This window comes from Dermacentor variabilis, chromosome 6 (genome assembly GCF_050947875.1).
Source record: "Dermacentor variabilis isolate Ectoservices chromosome 6, ASM5094787v1, whole genome shotgun sequence".
Taxonomy (NCBI): Eukaryota; Metazoa; Arthropoda; class Arachnida; order Ixodida; family Ixodidae; genus Dermacentor; species Dermacentor variabilis.
In genome coordinates, this window is record NC_134573.1 from 124,275,310 (window position 1) to 124,302,502 (window position 27,193).

A 27,193-nucleotide genomic window follows, 5' to 3' on the forward strand; every position below is an offset into this window, starting at 1 on the left:
AGAAAAAAAAAGTATCAGCGACGATTTAGCGGTAAGTGCGAGAGGAATGCGCCAGTATTACCTCTTTGAGATCCTGGATTCATAACTTAAACTGCGTTCACCACATTGCAAAATGTTGTATAAGAGGTCGCTCTACACACGTCCTCCTTCTTCGAGTAGCGAAGTGCAGGACGTATGTACATGAACGAGAAGAAGGGAAACCGAGGGGCCCGTTTTTTATTAGTCATATCACAAGAAGGCAACAAACGAAGACGCCAAGGACAGTACAGGGTAAATTATTTGTGCTTGATAATTGAACTAAATAAATGATAAATTAATGGAAATGGAAGTGGACAAAAAACAACTGGTCGCAGGTGGGATAAGAACCCACGTATTCGCATTGCGCGCGCGATGTTCTTACCAATTGAGCTAGCGTGGCGATGTTTTCCCATCCTCTTTCTGACGCATTTATGTTTATCTGTTAGAACTAATGTGGAGAGTGTTAGCCAGCGCCACCACTTTTTTATTTGATTCAATTAATGAGTACAAGTAATTTCCCCTGTGGTGTCCTTGGTGTCCTTGTTTGTTGCCTTCTCATTTATTTATTTATTTATTTATTTATTTATTTATTTATTTATTAAAGACTGCGGACACGTGGTCCAAGCAGGGAGAGGGAAATATGGTACATACAATTAAAGTAAGATTGAAAAAACAAACAAAAATCATAAACTACAAGATGGTGATACGTATAACAAAATTCGGACCCCTCGGTTTCTTTCCCTTTCGTTCATTACTTAACGAGGATCTCGAATCCGGCAGAATTAATGCCTTCAAGTAACAAGTCTGGGTACATGTCTGGGTATTCCGAGCTCTTGTGCGGACTGGGCGTTGTCTGTGGAAAATTTAAGAAGACGTTCTTAAATTCGTTATTATTTTTCTTATTAAATGTTCGTGCAAGCGGCCCCTGGACGCACACTGTTGGGAAACTTGAGGGAACTTCTAAGCTAAGCTAAGGCATCTGCAGTACCCATGCCACGTATGTAACGGCAAAATAGTTGTACGAAAACAGAACGTAAGACAGGTGTGGTACTTTTATTTGTTTGCTTCCTAATAAGCATTCATCGCAATGAATTTTCAGAAAACACTGTCTACCAGATATGCCGGACTGTAAATCCGTGGCAGTAAATGATTCCAGTGAACTTTCGGCGTTGTTTGTCCATAGTCTTCGATCTCTTGCAGGATTTCTGGGTGCTCAGGATAAACTGAAAAACAACATGAACAAACATCGGGAAATGGTCAATAGCAATCAAGCAAACACTTGGCATTGCTACATCTTTAAACTGTCATTCACCATTCGAAGACGAAAGAGAAACAACGGAAAGGCAAAACTCAAGCATCCGTAATATTTTGGTCGAGCACTGCGGTTATTGTAAATAATAATGCCTGCAATAGCAACGCAAAAGCATGCTCCTTGGCAACCCTGAGCGTATCTTGCCCGCAGCATATATATATATATATATATATATATATATATATATATATATATATATATATATATATATATATATATATATATATGCTCCGGTATTCACATTTACGCTCCTTGCCGTAGATACAAAGTCGAATGGGCTTATTAAACGTAGATGACATACATTTTGATGCCCTTCCGTCAGCTTGGTGGCGGCGGTTTACGTTGAACCAGCGGGTGCAGCACTGCAGTTAAAGAAAGAAAAAAACAATGAACGTAAGCAGAGCCACATAATTACATTACTTCAGTGCACCTATTTCAATAATTCTGCGGAAACAAAAAAAAAGACAAAGGAGAGACACTGTATCTTCCACGTGTTTTATCTCTGGACACCTTATTCTCCGTATTTGCACGTTTATTGAAACTAACTGGTTCAATTATGCTTAGAATAAACTTCTGTAACTTCCGGCATGCATACACGCCCACTGACCACCCCTGAAAAAAACACTTCTTGAACTGCACCGTTAAGAGAGCTATTTGAAATATTTCCTACCGAAGACCAGTGTGGTGTCCGGCGTTGGGTGCACGTTAAAGAATTCTAGGTGGTCGAAGTTAGCTCGGAGTCTTCGACTACGGCGTGCCTCGAAATCATATCGCGGTATACCGACACGTAAAAACCAAGAATAACCATTTAATTTTAAGACCAGCGTGGTGTGGAACCACCTGCCCACCTGCGTCAATTCTGACCGTAGATTTTCCGAAGCCTGAATTAAATGTCCTTGATTAAGATGTTTTTATACGTTGTCCTTGTTATATATGGTTACTCCGCCCTCCTCTCTGTAACGCCTTGTGGTCGGTCGTGCGAACGAATAAATATCCACTGACTTTCTCCAACACGGTGAAGGGAAGAGTGTTTGTAGATTGGGAAAAGCGTAGGTGGAGTTTTTTTTTTGGTATTACATCTGCACGGGCTTCCCAGTTTGCGGTTTTGCAACCTTCCTTTCCAAACAATTTCCGATCATAATCGTGATACTTATTGGTTGATGCATTTCGTTACAGCAACTCACTCTTGTACTAATGGGCGCATGTGAAGTGTTCAATTCTCATGTGAAATGTGGAAGTCACCGAATATTTTCAGCAATTTCCGGTTTAAATTTTAACTGTATGAAGTATGCTCATGCGCACATCGTGGAAGCTTTATACCATGAAAGACTGATGTTATTTATGAGCTGTTGCGAAGCAATTCATTTCGCCTTTGTGATCGGAAACCGTAGAGTTGAAATTTCGTTATTTCTTCGCAGAAAAAAAAAACGGAAAGATGCACAATTCCTGTTCGACTCGTTCCACTTGTTAATCGATATTCTTTAAGAGGCTACTGAAAACTAAGTAGCAGGTTTAGTGGGGCTGCTCAGCTCGAAAGAAGTGAGGCGTGCAGACAGGACACAAGAGTAGAGAAGTGGACAACGCGAACGCCGCAACCCTGAAGTGGACAACCCGTTCGTGTTGTCCACTTCTCTACTCTTGTGTCCTGTCTGCACGTCTCACTTCTTTTTTGCATTATGAATCCTTACCAACTAGCTCAGCTTTCTGTCGTTCTGCTCAGCTCAACTAAAACGATAGGGGAACACTCACCCGGATGAGCTGCTAGATGCACTGGTCGGTCCGGCAGCAGGGGCACCGAAAGAGCTTGGTACAGCGGCTTCGGGTGCGGAGCCAAAGGAGCGGGTGTCCCAGCCGCGAGAGGCGCCATATTTAGCAGGATATCCATAAGTGGCATAGCCACCATACGGAGAGTATTGGCCGTATTGGCCATGTCCGGCATATGGACCGTACGCACCGTACGAACCGTACTGGCCATGATGGTTGATGCCATAGTGTCTACCGCCATAGAACGCTCCCTGAGGCCAATATCGGCCGTTTCGCGAAGCTCCGTAAGTGCCGCCCCATGAAGAGCCGTGGGCTCCAGGATGACCTGCGTCTACTCCGCCAAAGTATGCACCGTTTGGCGGAGCTCCGTAAGCGCCACCCCATGAAGATGCGTGGGCTCCAGGATGACCTGCGTCTACTCCGCCAAAGTATACACCGTTTGGCGAAGCTCGATAGGCGCCACCCCATGAAGATGCGTGGGCTCCAGGATAACCTACGTGTCTTCCGCCAAAGTATACACCGTTTGGCGAAGCTCCGTAGGCGCCACCCCATGAAGATGCTTGGGCTCCAGGATAATCTGTGTCTCCTCCGCCAAAGTAGAAGTCATTGCCTGCAGCAATTGCACAAGTTTGCCTCTTTCATTGAAAACAAGAACAAAAACGACAAGAACTTTAAGAAGCGAGCAAGCTGGACGGTTATAAGCCGTAATTTTGCCACAGTGTAAAGCGAAAAGAGCGCTGAGTGTAAATTTAGCAATTGTGCTCTATTAAAAGCTAAGCACCATAACCCTCATAATTATCATGTTGATGAGCCACATACATAATATGGAATAACGTGCGTCAGCTCTAATACTGTCCCTACTCCGAAAATGATATCTGAAACAACATGCTGGAATATTGGAAATCGGGGCTACAGAGGTTACAGGTACTTTTAATGTAATGTCTCCCGCTATCAACCTTTATGTTTAGGAATGAGGGCTCAAGCTGTCCATTTCCCCCATTTACTGCACTTACGCCTTTAGTGTTAAAAATAACCTTAAGCATTCACGGTTTAATAAATAAGGGTATCATATGTGCCCATCTAACGTATTCATTATTAGTCTGGGCTATGCACTTAGTATTTGCAGATTTAGAGTATATTCGCGAAATATATATTTACTTATGGGCCTTTCCCGTCGACGTTGCCACCGTTGGGAGGCCGCTCTAAAAAGTTCGGAGCTGCAATACCAGCTCTGAGCCGTCCGGCAAGCCGGATATACCGCCCGAGTCCAAGAACCTCGAGCCGCCACCTGAAGTCCCCACAACAAAAACTGCTGGACCATCCTTTTTAATAAAGTTTATTTTCTTCTTCTGTGCTATTGCCGTTTTACAGAAAGTGAATCATTGCAAATGTTGTCTCGAACCTTACTGCCGTTAAGCGTTTGCTCATTTTTAGAATATTTATTAAATAAGTGCTAAGAACAAAAAGCGAGCGTATGTTTGTCCTCAACGACGACAATGTTTGTGAACCTCACTTTGACACGAACTTAGAAATATATTTATCACTGCTATTGTTATCTCTACTGAATTCGTTACACGAATCAGCCTTTTTCTCTTCTGTAAGGCTAGTATCACGACTTCTCAACGACAACGACGCAGAAATTACGCAAGCATATTGCGTAACAGAAACATACTCGAAATGATCGAGTGCAATAAATAAAATTTACAGCCGTATAAGAAACGCTTATCAACCTCGCCATCGCAATACGCTTACTCATTCTGTCTGATGTTTATCCTGCAATTCGGCATTTTCAAATATTGCGTGATCGAACGTGAAAATTGCAGCTCTTTTGGAACACTAAGTTGTTGGGCATTCTTTGTCCATCAGATACACTGGCGGTGCACTAATACAAAAGACAGCGCAAGCGTTAACCTGACCGGCCTGGAGGATTTCTCTTTCAAGTCTGCCTTCGTATCTGCTTGCGATCTTGGTTTTGTCGAAAAGTGGTGTACAACCATATTCCCCACAGTGAGCAGGTAGGAGCGCTGCGTTTCTCAGGACCTTGATAGATGACGAACGCTCTCGCAGCACAAGGAGTTACGGTTCCTCGCTCTTGGCTGAATGTTTCTATGCATCCCCCTCCCTCTGACGCGTTTTTCTTTTCTTTTTTTTTAATGTTTTTTTTTAATGGTACGAGCCGATGTTACTGTAACCCGCACTAGCTTGTCATTTTTATGTAGTGGCGTCTCCTCGTGTGTCAGGCGATCTTTCTAAATTTTATTTTCTATTTCAACATATTCGATGTCAGCGAATGCGCAAGAACGCTTCTGGTGGTCTGTTTCTCGAAATAAATTCAGCTGTAAGCGAGCCTCTTTTCTGTCCTGGGCTCCTTTTTTCCCGCAACAATTCAGCGCTCCTCATTGCAGCATATAATGCAGCTCTTTTGTTTCTTTATCTAGAGGAAAATACGGAACCTTGGAAAGTGTTTCGGTAGAATAATATTCATAAATAAATATATAATTGACTGATGTGCTCATTGATATACCGGGTCACCTATCCTTGAACGTTCGGTCTGATCACCACTACAGTGCTGTCAACCATAATCTTCCTAATTGGTTTTGTCGATACAGCCCTGTCCTCTGCAAACGCTTTTTTTACCCAATCATACTGCAGTCATTAGGGTATATCACAATGCAACGTTCCTACCACGCCTTGTATAACAAATTTCACGTCTGCTACTAATATCTCACAGTACCCGCGAGTACTGCTACTTCACTTCGTGACGTCACGTCGGAAGGAGGTCTTACCGTAGTCGGCGCTGCCTACTCCCAAGTTGGCTTGACCACCTAGCCTCGCGCCAAGGCTCGTTCCAATGCTGGCGGTGTAACCCGGGCCTCCACGGGGACCAGCTTGCTCGATGCCGGCCCGCAGCTCACCGTTGAATCGACCTAGGCCTCCCAAATTGCTTCCGAAACGTTGCTGCCTTCGTGCATTTGTCAAAGTGGCTGTGTACAAAACACCGTGTGGTTTAAGTATTACGTAGGTTACATCGGGGGACATGATCAGCAAAAAGAAAAAAAAATCTAATAAAAGCTTATTTACCGATCAGCTTATTAGTGTTAGACAACCTGTGTTCTTGTCATCGTGTGAGACGCGGCAAGGATCAACAGCCGTCAACAACTTTCCGTTGACGGCTCTGCCATTGAATGATTTTCTAAACAGAGGCCAAATTCACATAGCTCTTCGCACGCAATTGTTTTTAGCATCCATTGGGGGGCCACCTTCGCTAATAAGTTTGTGGGACATCCCGATTAACTGGCTCCTTCAGGAAAGCTTTACCGTAAGAACTTCTCTTACGAATATACGGCCTTGCTTCGTGCTCACGGCGGCGAGATTTCTTTTTCTTCTTCTTGCTTTATTAGGACATAAAACATACAGTCAAATATTTTCTCAGCCCACCAAAGCAATGATGCTTTAGCGGAACTGGGCAGTGCTCTGGCCCAGATCACACAGTCTTGTGCTCTAAGAACAGAGGAAACAACAGGAAGAGAGAAAAATAAAATGTACAATAGCAAAAATAAATTTCTTGTATGCGCCACAAAGAGTAACCTGTAGTCCGCGAAAGCACCGATGCTTTTATGCGGACCACTGTGTATTTGCCTTCAACAAGGCACAGCACAAGGACACATTTTCGAACCCTTCTCCCTTCCATGCCTTCACCCTGTTCCTCCATCGCTCGTCTAATTTCTTGTATTTTGTTCCTGTACGAGCCATAGTTTAAGCAAAGACATATTGTTACGGGATTATAGCAGCAAAATAAATGTACAGCGCATCCCTCTATTTCATCATATACAGTTGTCAATGTGTTGGAAAAATAGCAGTTATCAAACACTATTGGAAAGTAAAAGAAAGAACAAAATACACATAGAAAGAACACAATACTCTAGTCTGCTTTATACAATTGCTAGCGAAAGTTTATCAGAAAATTCCTGCCACATGTCTTACTTCTGGTATTCCCAGTAACTTGTCAGAACCGTGTGACACATAAAATCTTTTATTTTCCTTAATGACGATACTTTGGGAACTTGTGTTTTATTGAAGTAGAATTGTACATAAAATGATCGCGTTCTTTTACTGTAGTTCGTGAATGCTTTAGCCCGAACGAATGTTTCAGTCTTGTGCAGATCGCGGGTATTGACGTTTTTTGTTTTAAAGGATTCATCAAAATAATGCTTAGTAAGTATCACGGAGAGATAAAGTTGTTGAACATCAAATATACTATGTTCTGCCGTCAGCTCACTGTTGCCGATGGAATTGCTGCTTGTTCCGTATGCTATATTATTCGTTATTTTTTGTATTATTCTATTTGACACGTTTAGCCTATATGGCGAAGCAAGTCCGTATATCGTAATATGGTTTCCCCTAGAGCTTTATATGTGAGTTTTCTTAACCGAACGTCACATGCCTTCTTTGTAGGACACTCGTCATTACCCCTAGTGTACTGAGTCACGCAATGACACGAATGGGGAATCGATTTCAGTAACCGTTTTCTTTATCTAATGCTTTAGGATTAGTTAGGAGTATGAGTGGGGAAAAGTGATGGCTTGTTTAGCATCTATATATATATATATATATATATATATATATATATATATATATATATATATATATATATTAATGCGACTGACCATGTTCGGCTCCGAAGCACCGTCGGTTGTATTTCGCTCCTCGAAGAGGTAGGAAGTGTGTCGAGTGCTCTCCTGAACAACATCTTGCGATGTGGTGAACGCGGTTTAAATCAAGGATCCGGGAAGCCAAAGACACTCGACGCAATGCTAGCGCATTTCTCTTGTACTTACCGCTAAATCGCGACTGATTTTTCTGTTTCTCTTATTTTCTAAGTATATCAGCCACTAACCTGATACCAAGAGTGCTTTGACTCAATATTAGTTTTCTTACCTTATCCGAAATGTTGTTTCGGGTCCATAATAAGCGTCGATCAGTGGCGTCATAAGTTACGCAAGTGTAATAGAAAAGTGTGCTTCAATTTGCGCTGCGCAAATGAAAGCCATTTCTTCAGCTGTAGGTACTCCGCCAATAAGCGGTCATTTTCGGCAGAGAGGTCATTTTAGTAGGGTGTTCCTGTTCATACTGGCACGACTCGCGTCTTCTCTGAAATTCCCTTTTAAAGTAAGACGCATTTGTTCTGTACACCATTCTGCGCCTGCTGGCAAATACACTTGGGGGGTTAATGCCACCTATAAATAATCGGACCTTATTATTGACGGTTCTTAACAGTGTATGGGTCAGCCTTTCAACAGTCGTACAAATTTCGCTGTGTTTTTATCGACTCTTTGTACGTTCAGCACACTTCTGTCTTTTTTTTTAAATGCAACCAAAATATCGCGCAATATTTTTGTGAGCAATATGCAGCGCTGTTAAAGGCCAACCGCAACGAAATTTCACTTTACCTGTGTTCGTCAATAACGAGTAGCGTATACTATTAAGGAAATCGCGGCTAAGCAGCCCAGAGTTACTGGTAATCAGAGGACGCGTTATTACGATACGGACATGTTTATTTGTGCAATACGGATATGTTTACTTTGACAAAACCGGTTTACTGGTCCCTCCAAATTCACGAGTTTCATATTACTGTTCGACAGAAATTACACAGTGCGTAATTATTCGGGGCTCAATATCGTTAGGGCTGAGATAAAAGTAAATCTCGAAAAGTATTGAAAGAGCTCTTTTACGTGTGACACTTCGCAAAGTGCATAGGCATAAGAACATAAGCAAGAAAGCTCCCCATAGCAAGAAAGCTTCTGCGGTTCAAGTAGCGCCGACTTATCTTACCTGCCGACAGAAGACAGACAACGATGAAAGTTTTCATGTCTCCAAGTGTGCTGGCGAAACCGTCTCCCAAGTCAACCAGCTGCTCCAGGAGTTCAGAATAGCGCGATTGGGGCACTTGGTTGGGTTTTTATTTCGAAAAGTTACCATTATGCGCACGATATCATGTGCTCAACTACTGTCATTCGTTTCTTTTCAAACTGCTTAACCTTAAGCACCTGTCAACTTGCAACAACAAAAAGAAAGAAATAAAGAAGAAAAAAAAACGCGGGTGTGGGGCTGTTGCTAAGCCTTTAGTGGGGTAGATTCTGAAGTTTTTTTGAGGCAAAAGACATTTGTTTTGTAACAAAATGAACTTAAAACAAACACGTAAAAAGAAAAAGAAGAGGAAAAAATCTCATAGCTTTCTCTGCGTAGACGTCACTATTCCGAGAATGGTGTTCAACTTGCGTGTGCAGTTCGCAGCAGGCAGCAACTCTCCACACGGTGTTTCAGTTTCGTCTTTCTTTTCGATGATTCGTCCATTTTTTCTTTTAGAAAACGCGCCTCTCGATCCCATTCAGCGACGCGCAAAGCCGTTGCCCTTTGGCAGCACAATCATCTCTTTTGTTCAGACAGCCTTTTGCTAAAGTATGTTCACAGCAAAGCCTTCGCTAGGGACAACAGCTGCAGTTATGTAACCCGTGTATCTGTTACCAAGGCGGCGCTGTTTCAAATGACCGCTGGAATAAATTATCTGCCCTGCTTAAAATCTCGTAGGCATTTTTTTTTTTCAAGCGCAATGCCAAGCTTTTAACACAAGTGCATGCGTCAGCATCGTGACCTGAAAGAGAAACCTGCAAAACTCGGTAAGAGCGAAGTTTCAGAAAATATTCAAGCGTTTTGTAGTTTTGTTTGTTTGTTTGCTTTTTTTATACACAAAGAACGGTGCATAGACGTATAGAAACCGGGAGTGCTGTTTCTAAGGACAGGTTGCGCCATTAGAAAGAGTACACTTGTCTGCGTCGTATTCAGGTCCATAGCACTGATGATTATCAATGCGTCATCTATTTATGTGTCATGCGCGTTCTAGAATTAGATAGACTGGTGCACTCAAGAAGGTGTTCTTTTCACGGGACCTGGTGGTGGTTTTATTAGAACTGCGTGCCACCGATGCGTATGTTTCTCTTTCAGCGTACGTCCGCTACTTCTCTATAGACCAAATACGCTACGAGTTTCACTACTACCCGCCACGATGTTTGTGTGCCTACGGCGTTCTGGCGCAGATTACGAGGTCGTAGGTTCAATTCTCCGCTGTGGAAGCCCGCGTTTCGATAGAAATAGTAACTTCCAGAAATGACCGCGTGCTTAAATTCGATGGCATATCGAACAACCCCAGGAGGTGAAAATTAATCCGGAGTCATCCACTGTGGCGTTTTGTGCAGTTTCAGAACGTTAGGCCTGCACAAATATTTTTTTTTCATTACGCCTCTGCTGAAGCAGTGATACCTTTAGTAATAGTTCTTAAACGTAAATGTGCTCCAAAGCACCAATTGTTTTTTCTTGCACGTTTCACGTCTTCTTTTACCATCGTTATCAACGGGCAGGACGACATGAATACCCCGTAATTAGAACTGGGTTGAGGAGCTGCATACACACCTCCTTCAAAAAAACAACAAAAAATATGTTTGACTAACAAAATTTACGATTTCGCTCACCTCATCATACTGCTCGCGTTTGTCTTATACTCAGAAGTACCTGTTTCTTCTCTCTCTCTACCTTCTCCTCCGCTTCAGTGAAGCACTGAAGTCTCTCCAGTCAGAGACTGCACTCAGACCTACCTGATGGCTGATTGCAGGAGAATCGCGCCAGTCTGAAAAGGGTTGCTTGGCGACTATGACCGCACTATAGTTAGAGAGCTTTAATTACTATCGGAATCTGCGATAGCACGTCATCACCCCCACATGGACCGCACGTGCTGACGGCTTCTGCCACGTGTTTATGAGTCGGCTGCAAGTATGTGCGATGCATCACTCAAGATCCTGCTCACCATCGCGCATGCGCAGCGATGGCTACATAATTGCTACATAAGCGGACAAGACCGTGGCGGGCCAGGCAACTAGTGTGTATGCGCGATGTGTGCGCTACGCCGAGGTGTAGGATAGATGCGTGTATGCTTCAACGATTACTTCAAAGTCTTGGCACAGTTTTTTGTTATGTGGAAGTTTAATTATCAAATGTAGTTTCGTAACGAACGACGTTAAGTATAGGATAATCACTTCTTGACTATGCTTGTCCTCTTTCCCACTTGCTTGTCCATTAGGACAAGCACTTCTTCATGAACAGAATGCAGCCTTATAACGACTTATCCGTTTTAACAAAGCAAAATTGCACTGCGAAGTTTGTTAATTTAGAAATTTTTCCTGATTAGTTTTGTGATTATTTTAGATGAAATATCCCAATCGCGGAACAAAAGACGGTCAGTAATGAAGTAATATCCATTTAACAGACACACTATGCTTAGCTCCAGGTTCAAGCAACACGCTCACAGTCTCATGTTCTAGGTAGCACTTATCAGCGCTGTATGAAATATACCGAAAGGAGAAAGAAAAATTGCGGCACGAGTTTTCCCCACTTATCTTCTGAAACCCGAACGTGAGGACGCGGTAGTGCCAGGTTTGTCATAGTATCCCTGTTTACAGTCTCGGGATGCTCTTATAACTGCACGTCCGAATCATCCCAAGAGAACGCGGTGACATGGCCGTGCGTGTGCTGTCCACGTAGGACAGTGTTGTACAAACGGGCTCTTCAATATAAAGCAAGTTTACATGTTACCCAAGAAACGCTAATATAGCCGTCGTCTCTTGGCCTCACCACATGTTTTCGATTAGCTTCACTGACATCCACCTGATAAATAAATAAATAAATAAACAAATAAATAAATAAACAAATAAATAAATAAATAAATAAATGCGTTGACAAATATCCTGCAGTTGTTCGCCTGGCTTACTGCTTAGATGGTGTACATCATCCCCCAGAGCCTTCTCTCCACCTATACAAATAGCAGTTCCATTCACCGTACTTGCATCCTTAGTTTTTGTCCTTCTATCTACAATTCATTCATTACAAGTCTCAAAGAGACATCATTCTAATCTTCTATACAGAAAGCAGCCTCTCGCTTTACTTTCTTTTATTTATTCATTCGTTGCTGATGCCGGTGCACTTCACTTCTAAGCGAAGCAACTTAAGCTGGAGTTCTGTAATTGCTTTTATCGTTACCCTTGCATGTCCTTACAGATTACGTGCATTCTATATTAAAGCCGGCTCGACAAGCTAATCCTTCCGATTAAATTTGAATGTCTTATCCCGAGAATTCTCATGCAAAACATAGGCAGCAGTAACGTCTCTACCTTTTCAAGTTGACTTTTGAATTTCTCTCATTTTGCTAAATTTGACTATTAGAGGGCATTACGAATCAATTTGTGCGCGTTCGGCATTACGTTTCCGAAATTCGCGATCCCCGAAGTGAGTTCCGCGAGGTAACAGCAGGCTCCTGCCCTCATAAGTTAATATTAAGTGTGAAAAGTGAATTTAGACATATACGCTTTTTTTTTTCGACAGCATTCGTGGGTGCGCGAAATTCTCGGCATTTCATTACGCGCAGATCGTCTCTCGTGACGCCAACTAATCGACACGACTGAACGTGTCAGTGAAGGACGAAGAGCCCACGTGTCACACTGCTCTGACTCTTGCCATGCTGCAACACTCCGAATACACAGAAACTTTCAACATAACTTCGAACGACGGCGTCAGTGTAAAACCTCTTTGCAGGGAGGTCGGCAGGGGCTCCAGCAAGCACTTCTCATAGTATACAGTTTTCCTGTACGCACTTCAGCCCATTCACCCACCAGCGCAATTTAATGCACGCATCGGCCAGAAACAGTTTCCTTCGTAGTACCAGGCGAGCTAGAAGGTTTGAGGGTCTGGGGAGATTGTGTCCCAATTTCGTGTCTTGTTTCGGAGACCGGTGTTTCAGCATCAAGCTAATCTGTTAGCTGCAGTATACAAGTACTTGCTCATTGCCGCCCAGACGTCACTTGTGCAAGTATTTCAAGCTAATTTGTAGCCGAAACTTTTTTATCGTAACGTCAGTCTCTTCTTTCGAGACAGACGACACAGAGCTCAAAGAAAAGGAAAACGGGACACAATACTCGAGCACGCCACGCCGTTGCGAAAGCCTCCTTGAAACGGAGGACCATGAAATTCAAAGTAATTTGGCAGCTAGATCACCTACGCATCCTGAGTGGAGGATAATGCAGAGGCCGCGCTTTATATTTGGATGCTATATTTCCAATTAAGGGTCATTGTAGGGCCAAGAATGACTGACAGCAGTGAACAGTTGTGCTCCCTCAGCAAGGAGGGGGGCTCTCGCTCTTCACAGGTCGAGCAGGCACGGGGCTTATCGCCGGGCAAGGAGCTTTTTGTTCCCTTGTCATACGGGAAAAAGAACGGACAGCGAAACTGATACCGTTACGTAATACCCTTACGTTTCATAAAACGAGTCGTCATCGATACGACGTCGCAATGCTCTCGCATTCGTCCACGTATATAGGGATACGTAAGTCCCCATGACTATTTCCTTAATTGGGTATGTTGCGATCCCCATCATGTCCTGCTTCGTGCGCCCTTTCTTTTTCTATAGGGAATTATCATGTTGCGTAAGAGTATGACGCCAAAAGGGAGAAGAAGAGTTTGAGTATCCTGGTTTCATTCGACCGAAGAGGCACAAACACACGCGTCGACCTAATTATCCCAGGATTGAGGCATCCTCACTTTCTAAATTCGTCGAGGCGTGTGTAACGTCCTCAAGTGTAGGTGCTGTCACGTGAAATGGTGAACGGCTCGCCCGCACACAACAGGCGGGCACATTTGAAATAGACGCCGCGGGTATTGGGGGGCAAGAGTTACGGAGTCGCCATCTGTCAAAAGCGTCTCCTTTGCGTAGTATGACGTATCACGCGGCGCGCTCTTCACAGGTTTCCCTTACGGCGTTCAATAAAACACCATGCGGCAGCCCCCTGGACATTTATGTAGGTACTCTCAAAACGAGGCAAGTTTTTGACTGTTGACATAATAATCTTGGGCAAACTTAAAGCACAGAATCTTTTACAGAAGCTATCTCTTTACCGAATATGTACAGTGAGCCCCACTGCGCGCGGTCGCCGCGATGGGGTCTCCCGAATCGGTTTCTTGCGTGAAAGGTAGGCAAACGCTGAGAGTAAACTGTGTGAAATATGTTCTTATAGTGGGCTGTCTGTATAACCAAATTGGGCATAACAGAATGAATCTCAATGCAGCGATCGTAAGGGTTCGTAGCGACCGACTGCGCGTCTGCATGTGTGTCTGCGCACAATGTTTGGCTTTCGCTGTAAGCGCGTTTTCGCACCGTGCCGTGAGCTTTAGGCCGCATCATATGAGCATTTGACAGTACACTGGCAACAAATGTTGCGTGGACTTTATCAGAACTGTTCAAAAATTATTTCGACATAGAGACTTCGGCGCCTACGGCGACTGTGATGTGCCGTGGAGACGGTTCAATCTTTTTTTGTCTTCTAAATTCTTGAACATTTCAATAATACTTCTCAAGTTGCGTCGCACTGTATACTTATCGGCATTCTCAGCGTGCGATTTCCTTCTACTTCTTTTTCGTAATCCAATGCATTAATTCATAACACAAACATGACCATATGACATGCCTTTTTTAGTGTGCGTCTAACCGCTCCCTTTCTGTTTCAGTGAATTACTTGCCAGTGTCTGGCATCGACTAGTTCGTAGACTAAATCGTCATGACATTAGCCGGGTAGCGGGTGTGGGCGAGCTCTCAGTGCACGTTTTCTGCTGCTCACCGAACATCGCGCAGTCCCGGCGCCGCAGAAATCTTCCTCGCGTCTGCGCTTGCTGCGTACCCCAGTTGTAGCTGATGGCTGTCTGCCGGTTCTAAGTTTCTCCAGCCAAGCTTCACGAAGCTCCTCGCCCTGCGGCTACATGTGAATAAAGTTGACACCGGGCTCCGTTGCGTACGTCCGGCACTGCCGCACCAAGCAGTAGCCTACCATGCTGCACGCCTCCAAAGGCAGCCACTACCTACTATCGTACTTTCAAATGTTGTCAAGCAGACACCCAAGGCGGTAAAGCCTCACCACTTAATCAGAACCGCTGCGCAAGTGGGACTTTAAACTTTCGTTTTCAGCTTGATTCGACGCTTCCGAAGCAGCCGACGCGGCCGCTGTGTCCACGTGATCGCTCATGCCACGTCATGCCGACGGTGGCGCTAGCTATTCCAGTGGTGGAACCACAGCCGGTCTGTAGGGGAGCGCGCGCTTTTCTTCCGCGCACCCCTCGAGACCGGCCGTGGTGGAACTCGCCCCCAATATGCCATGCCACTCTGGTACAAGAATGCGCTTTCTTCTTCAACCTTTATGAGAGGCCATTGCCTCATTTGTTAATTCCACCTGGTCACTTTAGTCGTACCTTTGAGAAACGTTCATTTTTATTTCCTATAGACTCGTATTTTTCTCTCTTGTTGCGACAGCAAAAGTCGGAGCTCTCTTGCACCACGTCGCCGTCGTGCGGTCACGACATCGATAGCACGTGCAAGAGCCGCGAGTGGTATATTAGGAGGTCTTCGAAGCGCGACAAATATGCAGCGCATTTGGTCGCACAGAATGATGAATCCGACGGAATGCGCATTCACGATCGGCCCATTCGGTTCTGCAGCGGAGCCAGGTTGGCATGAGCGTTGCGCGGGCGTTTAGTCTCGTTTCTTTTACACGCAGTGGCCTGAGCATAACTCAAAGTGAAGGTAGAGCTACAAATGCCAACAGTTTTGCAGCGAAGCTGTTAGCCACTAGTTGGTGGGGATTTTAACGCGATAGCGTCAAGAAGCCCGTGTCGCAGAGAATCCGGCGTCGGTGTCGGAGTACCTCTTCGGCGTCCAGTCTTGGACGTCGACTCAGCAAAAAGAATTTCGAACCAAATTCCGCACCACGCATACCAAACCACTTCTCTACCAACAAAGTTGCTCATACCTTGCCCCTTGTCTTTCATTCTTTAAAAAGTTATGCCTCGGAATTTTGAGAACGGCAGCCAAAAACAAATGTAGTGAATACAAAAAAAAAAAACTCCGACTGCGCATGTTCGACAGCGCATGTTCACTTCTCAGACTGAAATATCTAAAGTCTGAAACATTAATAGGAGATCGACCCACGCAAGAGGCCGCGTTTGTACCAGAAAGCTCGCCTTCGTGCATATCGTTCGGAGCCAGCGTTTCCCGGTAAATGTTACGGTTACATAAGCTGCAGTTGCCGGGAAGCATGAAAAGCAGTAAGTAGCCTTTGAAAGCTGTTGGCGTTCCACTCTTAAAGGCGAAGCTTAAGCATCCTCCAAATTTTTTTATGTCCGCGCGCATGGTGCTCACACTAAAATGTGGGCCGATCCCTGAGAGAGTGCAAAGAAGCGGGAAGCGCACAGTGTGCTGCTTCTCTAGGAGGCATCACATGACGTCGTCAGGTGACATAATCCCTTGACGATAACGTCATCGCGTGACATCACGTTCGACGTGATAGCGTCGTCAAATTACGTAATCAGGCGATATCGACACGCGACGATGTCGTTATTCTCGTGTATTCGTATCACAAACCGAAGCTACCATATCTGCAGCTTGTGTATAAGTCGAGCTTTACGAATTTCCTCACTTTGAGAAATTCAATTAGTTCAATAACGCACTTGCGCTTGGCGGAGGCCCTAAAGGAATGGGGATGTATGATGCATTTCCGCACGCGTGCGTACGCGCCTCACGTTCGTGTGCACACGGCCGTTCTCCCCGTTGCATCTGTCGCACAGCGTGTGCTGCGACAGTAATCGACATTATGGCCATGTTATGGAAAACACTGTCTGTAGGCGGCCTACATGCAAGTGCTATTTTTGCATGTAGTCCCTCCACCTCGCACCCGTGGCCACTGAGACAGACCTCAAACGGCAGCTGGAAAAGAGCTTTGTCTTGGAGTTCCCGCGTTACAGAAATATGTTTTCTCGTATATCGGAATTAGAGTCCGAAGCTATCAGGTCTGTAGCTTCTGTACAAGTCTTAAGTGACGAATTCTCTGACGCAGTTTACTTTGAAAAATTGAATTCGTTCAACAAGGCACTTGCGCTTGGCAGAGGGCATAGAGGAATGAGCATGTATGTTGCAATTTCGCACAAGTGCGTGCGCGCGTGACGCACGTTGCTTGTGGTGGTGGTGCTTGTCTAACATCGTCTAACGTCAGCAGGAGCTTCGCTCTGCATGCGCTTTCACAGAGTGGAATGGAGACGGATGGACTTCCGCTCACACACCACGGAGTTGTGACGCTGCAACGTTGCTGGCCGCGCTCCTCGTTGCACGAGAGGTACTTGCGTGCTGATGGGCTCCCTGCGCCAACGCTGTGCCACGCCTGGTAGCTAGCAGAGGGCTGTTTATTCTGCGCAGCAGCGCTTGTCTCACGTGCTACGTCGCGCCAATGTGTCCCCCCCCTCCCCCCCCCTTCTTTATATCAGAGCACCACATTATATCAGCGTTTATATTAGTCACTGTTTCGGGAATGTATACGCTTGCATTACGGTGTTCATGTACATGTTGTGATGTAAATGAAAATGTGGCAGCTGATTGCATTTTTTTTCACAATTGTGCCTGAAGACACTGGCATAATGTCTTCTTCACTGGCCGTTTGTTATTGTTGGGAATGCGAGAAATCAAACTTTGGGTTCGGCTCACCCCGTCGCAAACAAGAACAGTATGCGCAACTGGAGAGGCGGAATTGTCTCGTTAGACACAGGATGGTCGAGCGCTGAACTATATCACTATTATTTCGGTGCAGCAACTTTCCAGAGAAGTGAACAGTTGCTTCATTCAGCCAGATCTGATTAATGCCAGAATTCATCTGTTCACTGGGGCGTACGATCAATCGTGATGCTGAAATATTTCAAAATACTGATAAGTAAATGCAAGGAGGCTTCCTTAACGTGCTTGCCTGAAGTCCAACATTACGCCGTCTTTCTTAAACGTGATAGTTCAGCACAATAGTTCTACGTGGAATGAATGAAGATAAAATAAATACTGTTGCAATCTTGAGGTCGTGCCATGCGAATGCGCTTGCTTATGACACTTCTTTCAGTCGATGAGTAGCTCTCCGCGTAAACCGTTGCCGCGTCACAAGTCTGGCAAGCAAGCACTCTCTTAATCAACGTGCCAATTTGGCTATGGGAACGCATTTGGTGGGCCGAAGTGTGAATCACCGTTGTGACGGCTGTTAGTGACAGGCAGAGAGGGAGGGTGAGCATACTCGGGTCCTCAAGTGAAGGCGCCGCACCGCCCCTGCGATGGGCGCTCACTGAACGGCCGAGCGAAGGGTCCGAACATGCGGAGAGGCAGGAAATTGCCGGCCTCGGTCGCGTTAGTTTGTCGCTGTCTGCCGGTGACACATTCGAGTTGCAGACGCACGTTCGGACTCGAAAGGATACAGGGATGGTGTGCGCTGGCAGGTTACAACGGTGCGCAGAGAATTGGGCTGACGCCGAGATTGGGTGCTGATTTCGAATATTTATCGAGCAGTGTCGAAAAACACATAGAAGAGCAACGAATGTTCGTAGTGCGTGTTCGTGCTGTCGCTTCCGGTTTTGCAGCCACGCCACGCATGTAACTCCCGCCTTAACACACTAGAAACAGACGCAAACACCCTGCCTGTATCATAACGAAGTGCACGTAACTGTGTGTTTCTTCTGCTGGCGTGACGGGACGTTTTAACAGTCGCTTTTTAATTCGAACAATTTTGTTTTAAACGCCTTCGACAGATAGCAGTGGTTTGCCTTTTCCGCTGCATTTACGGGTGTGGCTGAATGTATCGTCGTAAAGAATATGAATATTGAGGAAGTCAATTGCAAAGCTTCACTAATTACCTTGTTCTATATTAACTTTAGAGCACACGTTGCAATGTCGAAATTGAAGCCGACCATTATTGAAGTTTAGTTTGCTTAGCAAACACTTTAGCACTAGCGCCATTTCCGAGGTATTCGCGGCCGTAGGGACTGCTTTATTTTGATAGGGGCGAAACGCAAAACCCTCAGGTGGTTAGGCACAGGGTAACGAAGTTAATATGGTCGAAGATCACTCGGAGCTGCTTCCTTGTGTGCCTGTATTAATGAACGGGTGGAATACGCAATAGCGCGTTAATTATTATTATTACTATTACGTTTTCCTAGAAAGCAATGAGACATATATACTTACGCATGAAGGTTTAGTTTGCGAAGCCCAACAGGAGCAGTCGATTTAGCATTCCGGCCGCAGGGCGTCTCTGAGCTTAATTGCTAACGGCATCCTTTAACATTACCTCAGTTTATTACAGCATTTGATGCCGTTATTCGCGGAACCGATGCTTTTTGCGGTTAGTTTTGTTTCGCTTCTTATATGGGTAATTAGAGTTTGCTTACAACGGGCAACAACGTTGGAATTGTTATGTAAATGATATTAATGAACCTAGTAATCCTGCTCGGTCGCCAGACACCGGATCCGTTGAGTTAATTGGTTCGGTCTAGTTATAAAAGACTTCGCTAGCCTCCTCGCATTTCCCGGCAAAACAGACGCGTCGCGTAATTGAATTCTTGTTGCCTTTCATTTATTGCGCATAAAGTTTGGAACGTTTCGATGTGTACGGGGAATAAAGCCGAGAGAATCGATGTTTAACTATCAGCAGAATAAATCGGTGTCTTCTAATTACTTACTTTTCTTAGTTCGTTTTGTAGTTTCACATTACAATAGGTTAAATGAGGGGTAGAATGACCGCAGTTTTCTTTTGTCTACGTGAGTTGCGTCGTTATCAATATTTTTCAGCAGTTATGCATGTGGCATCGCCTGTCTTTTTGTTCTACTGTTCCTCGGATTCCAGCCTGTTTTCCGATTTCGTACCCTTGATGTTAACACCGTATAGTTTATTTATACTAAAGATGAAGGAAAATGAAATCTGAAAGCATGGAATAGGAATTCAGTGGTCTGCACTGTGGTCTCTGGCACGAAATATATAGCATTGTTTCCTCGCCCCTGCAGTGGCCAGATGATGCAGTGTGCGCCATTCCTATGCGGAACACGTAAGCGTTTCTAACCGTTACATCCAATCATGCCCTACACAATAGCTTCGCGCCTCTTCGGGCAAGTTTTGGTGGAGGTCGAAGGCTTAAAGTAGCACCACGAATTGTTATCAGGCATGCGTGAATGCGGCTCATTCAATTTAGATAGGATGCACGCATGAGGAGTATCCTTGCAACGACTGTCCTAGAAAGCGGGATAGATAGCTGGCAGACTTCTGCATGGGCTAAACTGGCAGCTTAATGAGCACTTACATTGTCGATAATGAAACACTGACTTTGTAGCCACTGACAAAGGACTTGGTGTAATTTCTCAATCAGGTGGTGCATGGCCTCCCTAATTTCAAAGAGCTGTTCGTGTGTACCCCGCTGCAAGGCTGCTGGCACACTTCAATGCCACCTTCGAGTCGGAGATCGAACATATATGTATCGGTTAGTACTTAATAAAGTGCGGTGTGACGCGAAGCGCTGCGATTTCTGCTTTCATCGATGTACTCAAGTGAGAATTTTTGAACTCGATAGTGGCTACGTTTGCCAGGGTGACGACAGCTGCGGCAGAGCTGTGCGGCAGCGGGGAGCCGTCAGTTTATATCGTTATTATTATTATTATTATTATTATTATTATTATTATTATTATTATTATTATTATTATTATTATTATTATTATTATTATTTATTCATTATTTTATTATTATTATTACATTTTCCTAGAAAGCAATGAGACATATACTTACGCATGAAGGTTTAGTTTGCGAAGCCCAAAAGGAGCTGTCTGTTTAGCATTCGGGCTGCAGGACGCCTCTGAGCTAAATTGCTAACGGCATCCTTTAACATTACCTCAGTTTATTGCACATTTGATGCCGTTCTTCGCGGAACCGATGCTTTTTGCGGTTAGTTTTGTTTCGCTTCTCGTATGGGTAATTAGAGTTTGCTCACAACGGGGAACAACGTTGGAATTGTTATGTAAATGATATTAATAAACCTAGTATTCCTATTCCTGCTCGGTCGCCAGACACCGGATCCGTTGAGTTAATTGGTGTCTAGTCTTAGTACTCCTTATATTGTAGGACTTAGGTGAGATGTTAAACAGCCAATGTTGACATATCTGTTGTTGTTTTTTTTGGACACCATAATGTTGTCATGCTAGTTTTGGGCTCAATAAGGCAACAAGGAGGAATTAAAATTACCGTGACAGATGTCAAGCAGGTTGCGAACGTGTGGAGCAGAATGAAGTACGTGGTCTGTCCGCAGGTAGAGATGGTGGCGAAGAATCGGGTCAAGACACCCTATGGGCACTTTTATCTCTTTCACTGTGACATGTATATTGGCGAGGTTGTCACTAGCTATTTCACTAGTTGCTGCCGTTAACTCTCTTCGACGAAGGCGTATAGACAAATCCGAAGCTACTGGTGCTGAGCAAACTGTATTGTACGTAGATCTGTTCGTTGTCTTTTCTTTTTTTTTCTTTTTTTTATTTGCGTGAGGTTCTGCTGGCTAGCTGTACCGATGAAATCCTAGAAAAAACATCCTATGCAGTTGCAGCATAGGGCTTGTGGGCATTTCCCACGTACTCGTATTTCAGGCGAAAAACATAAAGACAGCTACCTGTCAACCGTTTGTTTTTTCTCTAGAGTGCGATACATGGGAGCTTCATCGTATGTATCCCACAGTTATAACACCTAACAATTTTTATGGGCGGACATACGGTGTCGTCTGCCCATAGATTAATACGCTGCAGAACCATCAGCGTCAAATGAAACGTGAACAGCGGAGCGCGTGGCCCAAGCATAAGGGAAGGTGTAGTGAGCGCCGTCTAGTCATCACCAATGACAGGCGCGCACATCCGGTTTGGCCGCACTGCGCAAGTTTGCCGATCGAAAGAGCGAACGGTTCGCACAAACGGGAAACCGCGGGAGCGAATCTATCTCTAATGATGACGGTGCAAACTGCGCCACACACAGCGCTGTCCACGTTTCATTTGACGCCAAAAGCACTTATGGCTTCGGCGAACTAGGCGACAATACTCGCCGTAAACTGCAATGTTTTAGCTTCTGCTTTCTCTTTCCTTTATTTTCTCTCTTCCAAACCTAAGGATGAGAACACAAGGGAAAATATCTCACAATAAGGGGATCGCGCAGAGCGGCCGAACCGGATGCGCGAGCTGTCAATGGTGATGACCAGGTGAAACGAGCCTTCACTTATGCTTGGGCCGCACGCTTCGGTGTTCACGTTTCCTTTCATGATGGTCCTACGTCAGTGGCTTACGCCTAAACTCCACAGGTGCATATTTCGTAGATCAAATTTTCGGACCGTGCTTTCGGAGCTAACGTGCAGTCTGAGTAGCAGCTTTCTGGAGCTTCTCGCGTATCTGTAGGCCTGGTACTCCAGACACCCAAACGCAGGTATCATCCGGGTACATCGATAATTTACCTTTGCTTGGAAGGTGATCACGGACACCAATTAGGGTCAGATTAAACAACGAAGGGCTCGGTACACCAGGCTAGGGGACGCCACGAAAGGCATAATGGAAAGGATTGTGGCTGTCCTCGGTACCCACAAAGAAAGATCGCATATAGAGATAACTGTACAGTCTGCGCCACCGTTGTGTAGAGCGCGGGAACGATGGCCGCCGGGCCGCTTCAGAGGCAGCCAGAGACGCCTGACGGTCGCTGCTGGGCTCGAGATAAGAGGTGTCAGGGCACGCACGGTCGACTCATATAATCTCGGGCCCAGCAACTACCGTTAGACGTCGCTGGCTGTCTGCGCAGCGCCCCGGAGGCCACCGTTCTCGTGCTCTACACAAGGGTGACGCCGACTGTACATTGAACGAGACATCCGACCACCGAGGTTCTTCCTTATAAAATTATAGGCACCCTAGACAAAGGAGGTGGCAAGCAGGAAGTGCATTTGCAGACTTCCTCTCTAACACATGGATACCTGACGCGGTGATTACATCACTCATTATAGCACATGGCGGTGACCTTGGTTGGTTAAACAAGAACTGTTTAACTGAACTTATAATGACCAGCTCTATGTTTCAAACTGGTTAATCTAACCATGACTTGCACAAGGCCTGGCTCGTGTTCAATGAACATGCTTCTTTCGCGTTGTTGTTGGACCTCACATTGTTTTTGTTGAAATAGACCTGTATATCGCTAAATAAAGAAGGATGTATATGGAGTATAGACACATGCACAGAAAAATTGCTTCCTCGTTTCCTTCCGCTTCATCTTTCCTGTCGAATTCTACGACCTGCAACCCGAGCACTCGCAAAGCCGCTGCCACTGCTATTGTATTCGTTTCAATATATCGCTAATCTGCAGATCTGTGACTTAGTCATAGCACCTAGTCAGAAACTAATCGGTCCTTCAACCAGCCTTGAATATACAGAAAAAAAAATTGGTTTCTTACTTGCGCGTTGCACGGGCTTCCAATCTCAGAAGCAAGTTATGGCATAGATTTAGCACGGGCTAAAGTACTAAGATCTATAAGGAATCTCGCAACAATGAGGCGCCGTACAAACACAGCTTGACCAACCCATCGCGATGTCAATCTGAAGCATCTGCTACCAGGGAGACCACATTGAACAAGAATGGATGGAGGATTGGAGCCGTTCCAGGAAGGGCGGTTTTATGAAGCGATCACCGAGAAATTATCGATTGTTATCGGTTTCTACTATCCTTATCGTATTGCTTTTTGCGTTGTAGCGTTACCGTCTTTTCGATGCCGCTTAGGCTTTGGCAATTCTTTTTCATTTTCACCGTTGAGCACAGCTGCGAGGTGAAGCATTTCGGCTAATGCTATTGTGGCCGCCACTTCTCGGGAATTCTGGCTAAGAAAGCTCTTAGATGTCCTCACGTTTACACTTGGTTGACAGCAATGACGACATTACTGCGTCTCATCTTAGAGAGAGGCTAACTTTATGAGCATACATAGCGTAAATTGCGCTCAAGTATGGCTTCATTGTACGACTTACTCGCGCAGTCACTGTAGACAGGCTTTAGGGGGAAAAAATTACCCCTCTTCTGTTTCGCGTAAGGTGGGGCTACCTTGTTTGATTGGGGGAATATTTAATTTCGTCCCTATGGGTGTTTGAAATATGCACGTAAAGAGAGAGAAATGACAGGGGAAACATGAGGAAGGTAACAGTAGAGGGGCTCCTACACAGGAGAGAGGACCCTACACTTGGGGAAAGGTAAGGGACGAAGGAAAGGCGGACATAATAGCCGAGAAAGAATGCAAACGCGTGAAGAAAGAAAACACGGGTAGTGAACGCCCGGGAGTATCAAGGTCACCCGACTGGCTCCTCCAACGTACTAACTTCAATAGCACCTTTACCAACTTCCGTCATGACGGCCGTATAGATTTTCACCCATATCATTGACTCGGAAACGAAAGAGATTTTACTAGAACGTGCAAGCGCGTAAGCTTATCTTTGCTAATTTGAGTTATTTGAAATCCTAAAAATGTCAGTCTTAAAAAGTTGGACACGTGTCTGGCCTTCATAAGCTCGAAAATGCAGCTGCTTGGTTTTAGCTTTGTCCGGATGGACACTGCAGCAAAATATCTGCTCTCGTGTTCTCGAAAGCCATTTTTAAGCGCAAAGTGTTTCTTTGCCTAGTCGAGGCCAACGTCATAGCAAGGTCGCACGCAAGGACGCGCCAATATTCTCCCCCAAAACTGTTGGCCGATGCCGGCGATCGAGCAGATCTAAATGCCGCCAGACATTGTTCGAATAAACACCGGATATAGTACGAATTACGGCGTCCAGATTGGCCAGCATCGGGCATAGTGCAAACAAACATCGGATACATTGCAAATTGAGGCGCCCCGATTGACCACCACAGGACGTAGTGCAAACAAACACCGGATATAGTGCGAGATAAGGAGCCCCGATTGACCAGCATAGGGCACAGTGCCAACAAACGCCGGATGAATGCAAATTAAGGCAATCAGCAGCGGCAGGTGATGCACGTGAGCGCAGACGTGAGCTCAAGCACCGACATGCCGTCGTTGTCATACGGTCGTCGTCGTTCTGTCGTCGTCATTTATTTGACTTCCTTTCATTGTTATAATTATTTTGTTGCCGTGGCATCACCATCTGCCCATCGTTTTACTATGTTCTCACAGCGGTGCCACATCGTCGCCATCAAGCTGTATTCGAACGGCCGCCGTTAACCATGATCAACATCGCATCGACATCACAAAGTCAAAGTCATGGTCATTCCATGATCGTCACTTTGTAGTATCAATTGCGCTGTCATCAACCCACTGTCATCTTGCCTTTGTCCTCACGCCATCGTCCTCACGCCATCGTCGTTACACCAGCGTCTTTGCGACCTCGTCGACATTTCATGGTCGCCACGTACTCGTAATCACACCATCGTGGTCACACCATCGACGCCATTCTTTGCACACATTTGCGTCTTCTATACAATTCCGAAGTGCTTCGCATGATATGGATATTCGCCAAAGATGGCCTCTGGCAATCTTTTCAACGTATTTTTTTTTTTGTAGTTCGGAAATGTTTATCGAGTACAGCTCAGTGCTCGCATTTCTAAATCTTCTTACGTAAGTGCATTTTGTGCATAGGGCGGCAGTGTAGGAGAATACTCACCCACACTCACTCACCATAATCTTTTCCAAGTCCCGCACTCACTCATGTTCACGCTCACCTCCCCTCACACTCACAAGCGCCCACTCACGGCCGCACTCACCTCCACTCAGACTTACTGGCACTCACTCTCACACACCTCTGGTCACACTCACTGAGACTCCCTCGTACTCGCACTCACGCCTTTGAAATGAGTGCAAGTGAGTGTGAGTGAGTGCACTCATGAGTGAGTGCGCCGACCTATGATTTCGTGGCAGGATAGCTAGCGATACACTCTACAATAATAGGAAAACGAACGTAGTGATAGCCAGGTGTAAGACCATGTACAGAGAGCAATGTCACAAATCACAATTGCCTAAAGGTGTTTCGTAAATCCAAGTCCGAGGCAAAGAAGTCCAAGTCCTAAGCGGGCACAAAGAAAGGAAAGTGAACTTCCGTGACAAACTTTCTGAATGACGCAAGAAAAAAAGCAGGAACGCTATAGCTACATAATGCGACTTCCGTGTGGCATTTTAACTATTGAAGATTCTCTTACGTAGTGCACACTCAAATAACCACCTATAACAACAGCGAGCTATGACGACAAGGTATGACGTCGGTGTCACGCTCAAAAACACGGGTTTGCTCAAGGGCTTTTCTTTCTGAACGGGATCAGCGACGAAGTTCTGGTAGAAGCCGCGCTTTGTGTCCTTATCGGAGCACGCTCACATGCGGGCCGTAATTGCTACGTGGAGCTTTGTCCAATGTCTCAACAACCTTTTAATGCGAAAGAAGCGCTGATTCTACGTGTATTCACGGTTTTTTGTTGTTGTTGCTTTGCTTTCTTCCTGGAAGCTTCAAGCACCTGGCCAGCTCGTTAATTAGTTTCTTTCCCGGCTGTTCAGACGGCGTACCAAATATGAGGGTGCACTTGGAGCACGCTGTGGATCTGCGCTCATCTTTGCTGATTTGTGCTTTCCATAGCGTTGCCGCAAGAATGGCTTCTTTTCGAATCCCGCTCTTTGTTCTGTTTGATTCACCGTTCCAAAAATGACTAGAAAGAACTCTCCTGAAGTGGTGACATGATGGCTATATGTGCTGCTAAACAGGGATTTTATATGTATTTATTATTGATGACGCGCAGTTTCCGCAAAATGAACCTGGCGACTTCGTGTAGAGCAAGAGCCGGATCGTGACCTGCCTATGTACTACGTCATCTCGTGCAAGACGGCTAGAACGATGATGGCAGTCAGAGGTCAGCTGCTCTTCAAAATGTGCGTGCATTCCTTCCTCGGTATTTCAGTCTCGTCGCCGCTTCCCTGCTTCTGTTGCAGAACTTTGAGAGAGTGGTGTTGCCTAAAAGTTATCAAAACTTCATACGAACAGCTTTTTAAGGCCCCGCGGTTAGTGCATTTTTTATGCAAATGACTGCAGCGAAATTCCCGTTGAGCTCTGAATAACGGTGGTCAAGTTGTCGAAAAAGTATTATTCGCCCCGGACATAAAGCATCCGAGAGACACTAG

General features: G+C 45.2%; 1 protein-coding gene and 1 long non-coding RNA gene across 2 annotated transcripts in view; one reads left to right on the top strand and one right to left on the bottom strand.

The window, feature by feature from the left end:
• Positions 1 to 1,055: 1,055 nt before the first annotated feature.
• On the bottom strand, positions 1,056 to 9,083 carry LOC142585159 (uncharacterized). The gene is made up of 5 exons (XM_075695692.1): positions 8,927 to 9,083; positions 5,881 to 6,078; positions 3,080 to 3,704; positions 1,632 to 1,692; positions 1,056 to 1,241 (listed from the first exon to the last, which is right to left on the bottom strand). The coding sequence occupies exons 1-4, from the start codon at positions 8,961 to 8,963 to the stop codon at positions 1,668 to 1,670; spliced, it is 885 nt and encodes a 294-aa protein (XP_075551807.1). The 5' UTR covers positions 8,964 to 9,083; the 3' UTR covers positions 1,056 to 1,241; positions 1,632 to 1,667.
• Positions 9,084 to 9,760: 677 nt separating this feature from the next.
• The window catches only part of LOC142584352 (uncharacterized), a 68,652-nt gene continuing 51,219 nt past the window's right edge, over positions 9,761 to 27,193 (top strand). Inside the window, exon 1 of the long non-coding RNA XR_012828771.1 lies at positions 9,761 to 9,771. This is a non-coding gene — a long non-coding RNA (uncharacterized LOC142584352). The remainder of the gene's footprint in view (positions 9,772 to 27,193) is intronic.

What these genes read in the sequence shown, in the direction of transcription:
- LOC142585159 (XM_075695692.1), bottom strand. Translation starts at nt 8,963, where the DNA reads ATGAAAACTTTCATCGTTGTCTGTCTTCTGTCGGCAG. An exon ending in AGTAGGCAGCGCCGACTACG is followed by an intron (nt 3,705 to 5,880) that starts GTAAGACCTCCT and finishes CAATTGCTGCAG; the next exon opens with GCAATGACTTCTACTTTGGC. An exon ending in GCATCTAGCAGCTCATCCGG is followed by an intron (nt 1,693 to 3,079) that starts GTGAGTGTTCCC and finishes CTTTAACTGCAG; the next exon opens with TGCTGCACCCGCTGGTTCAA.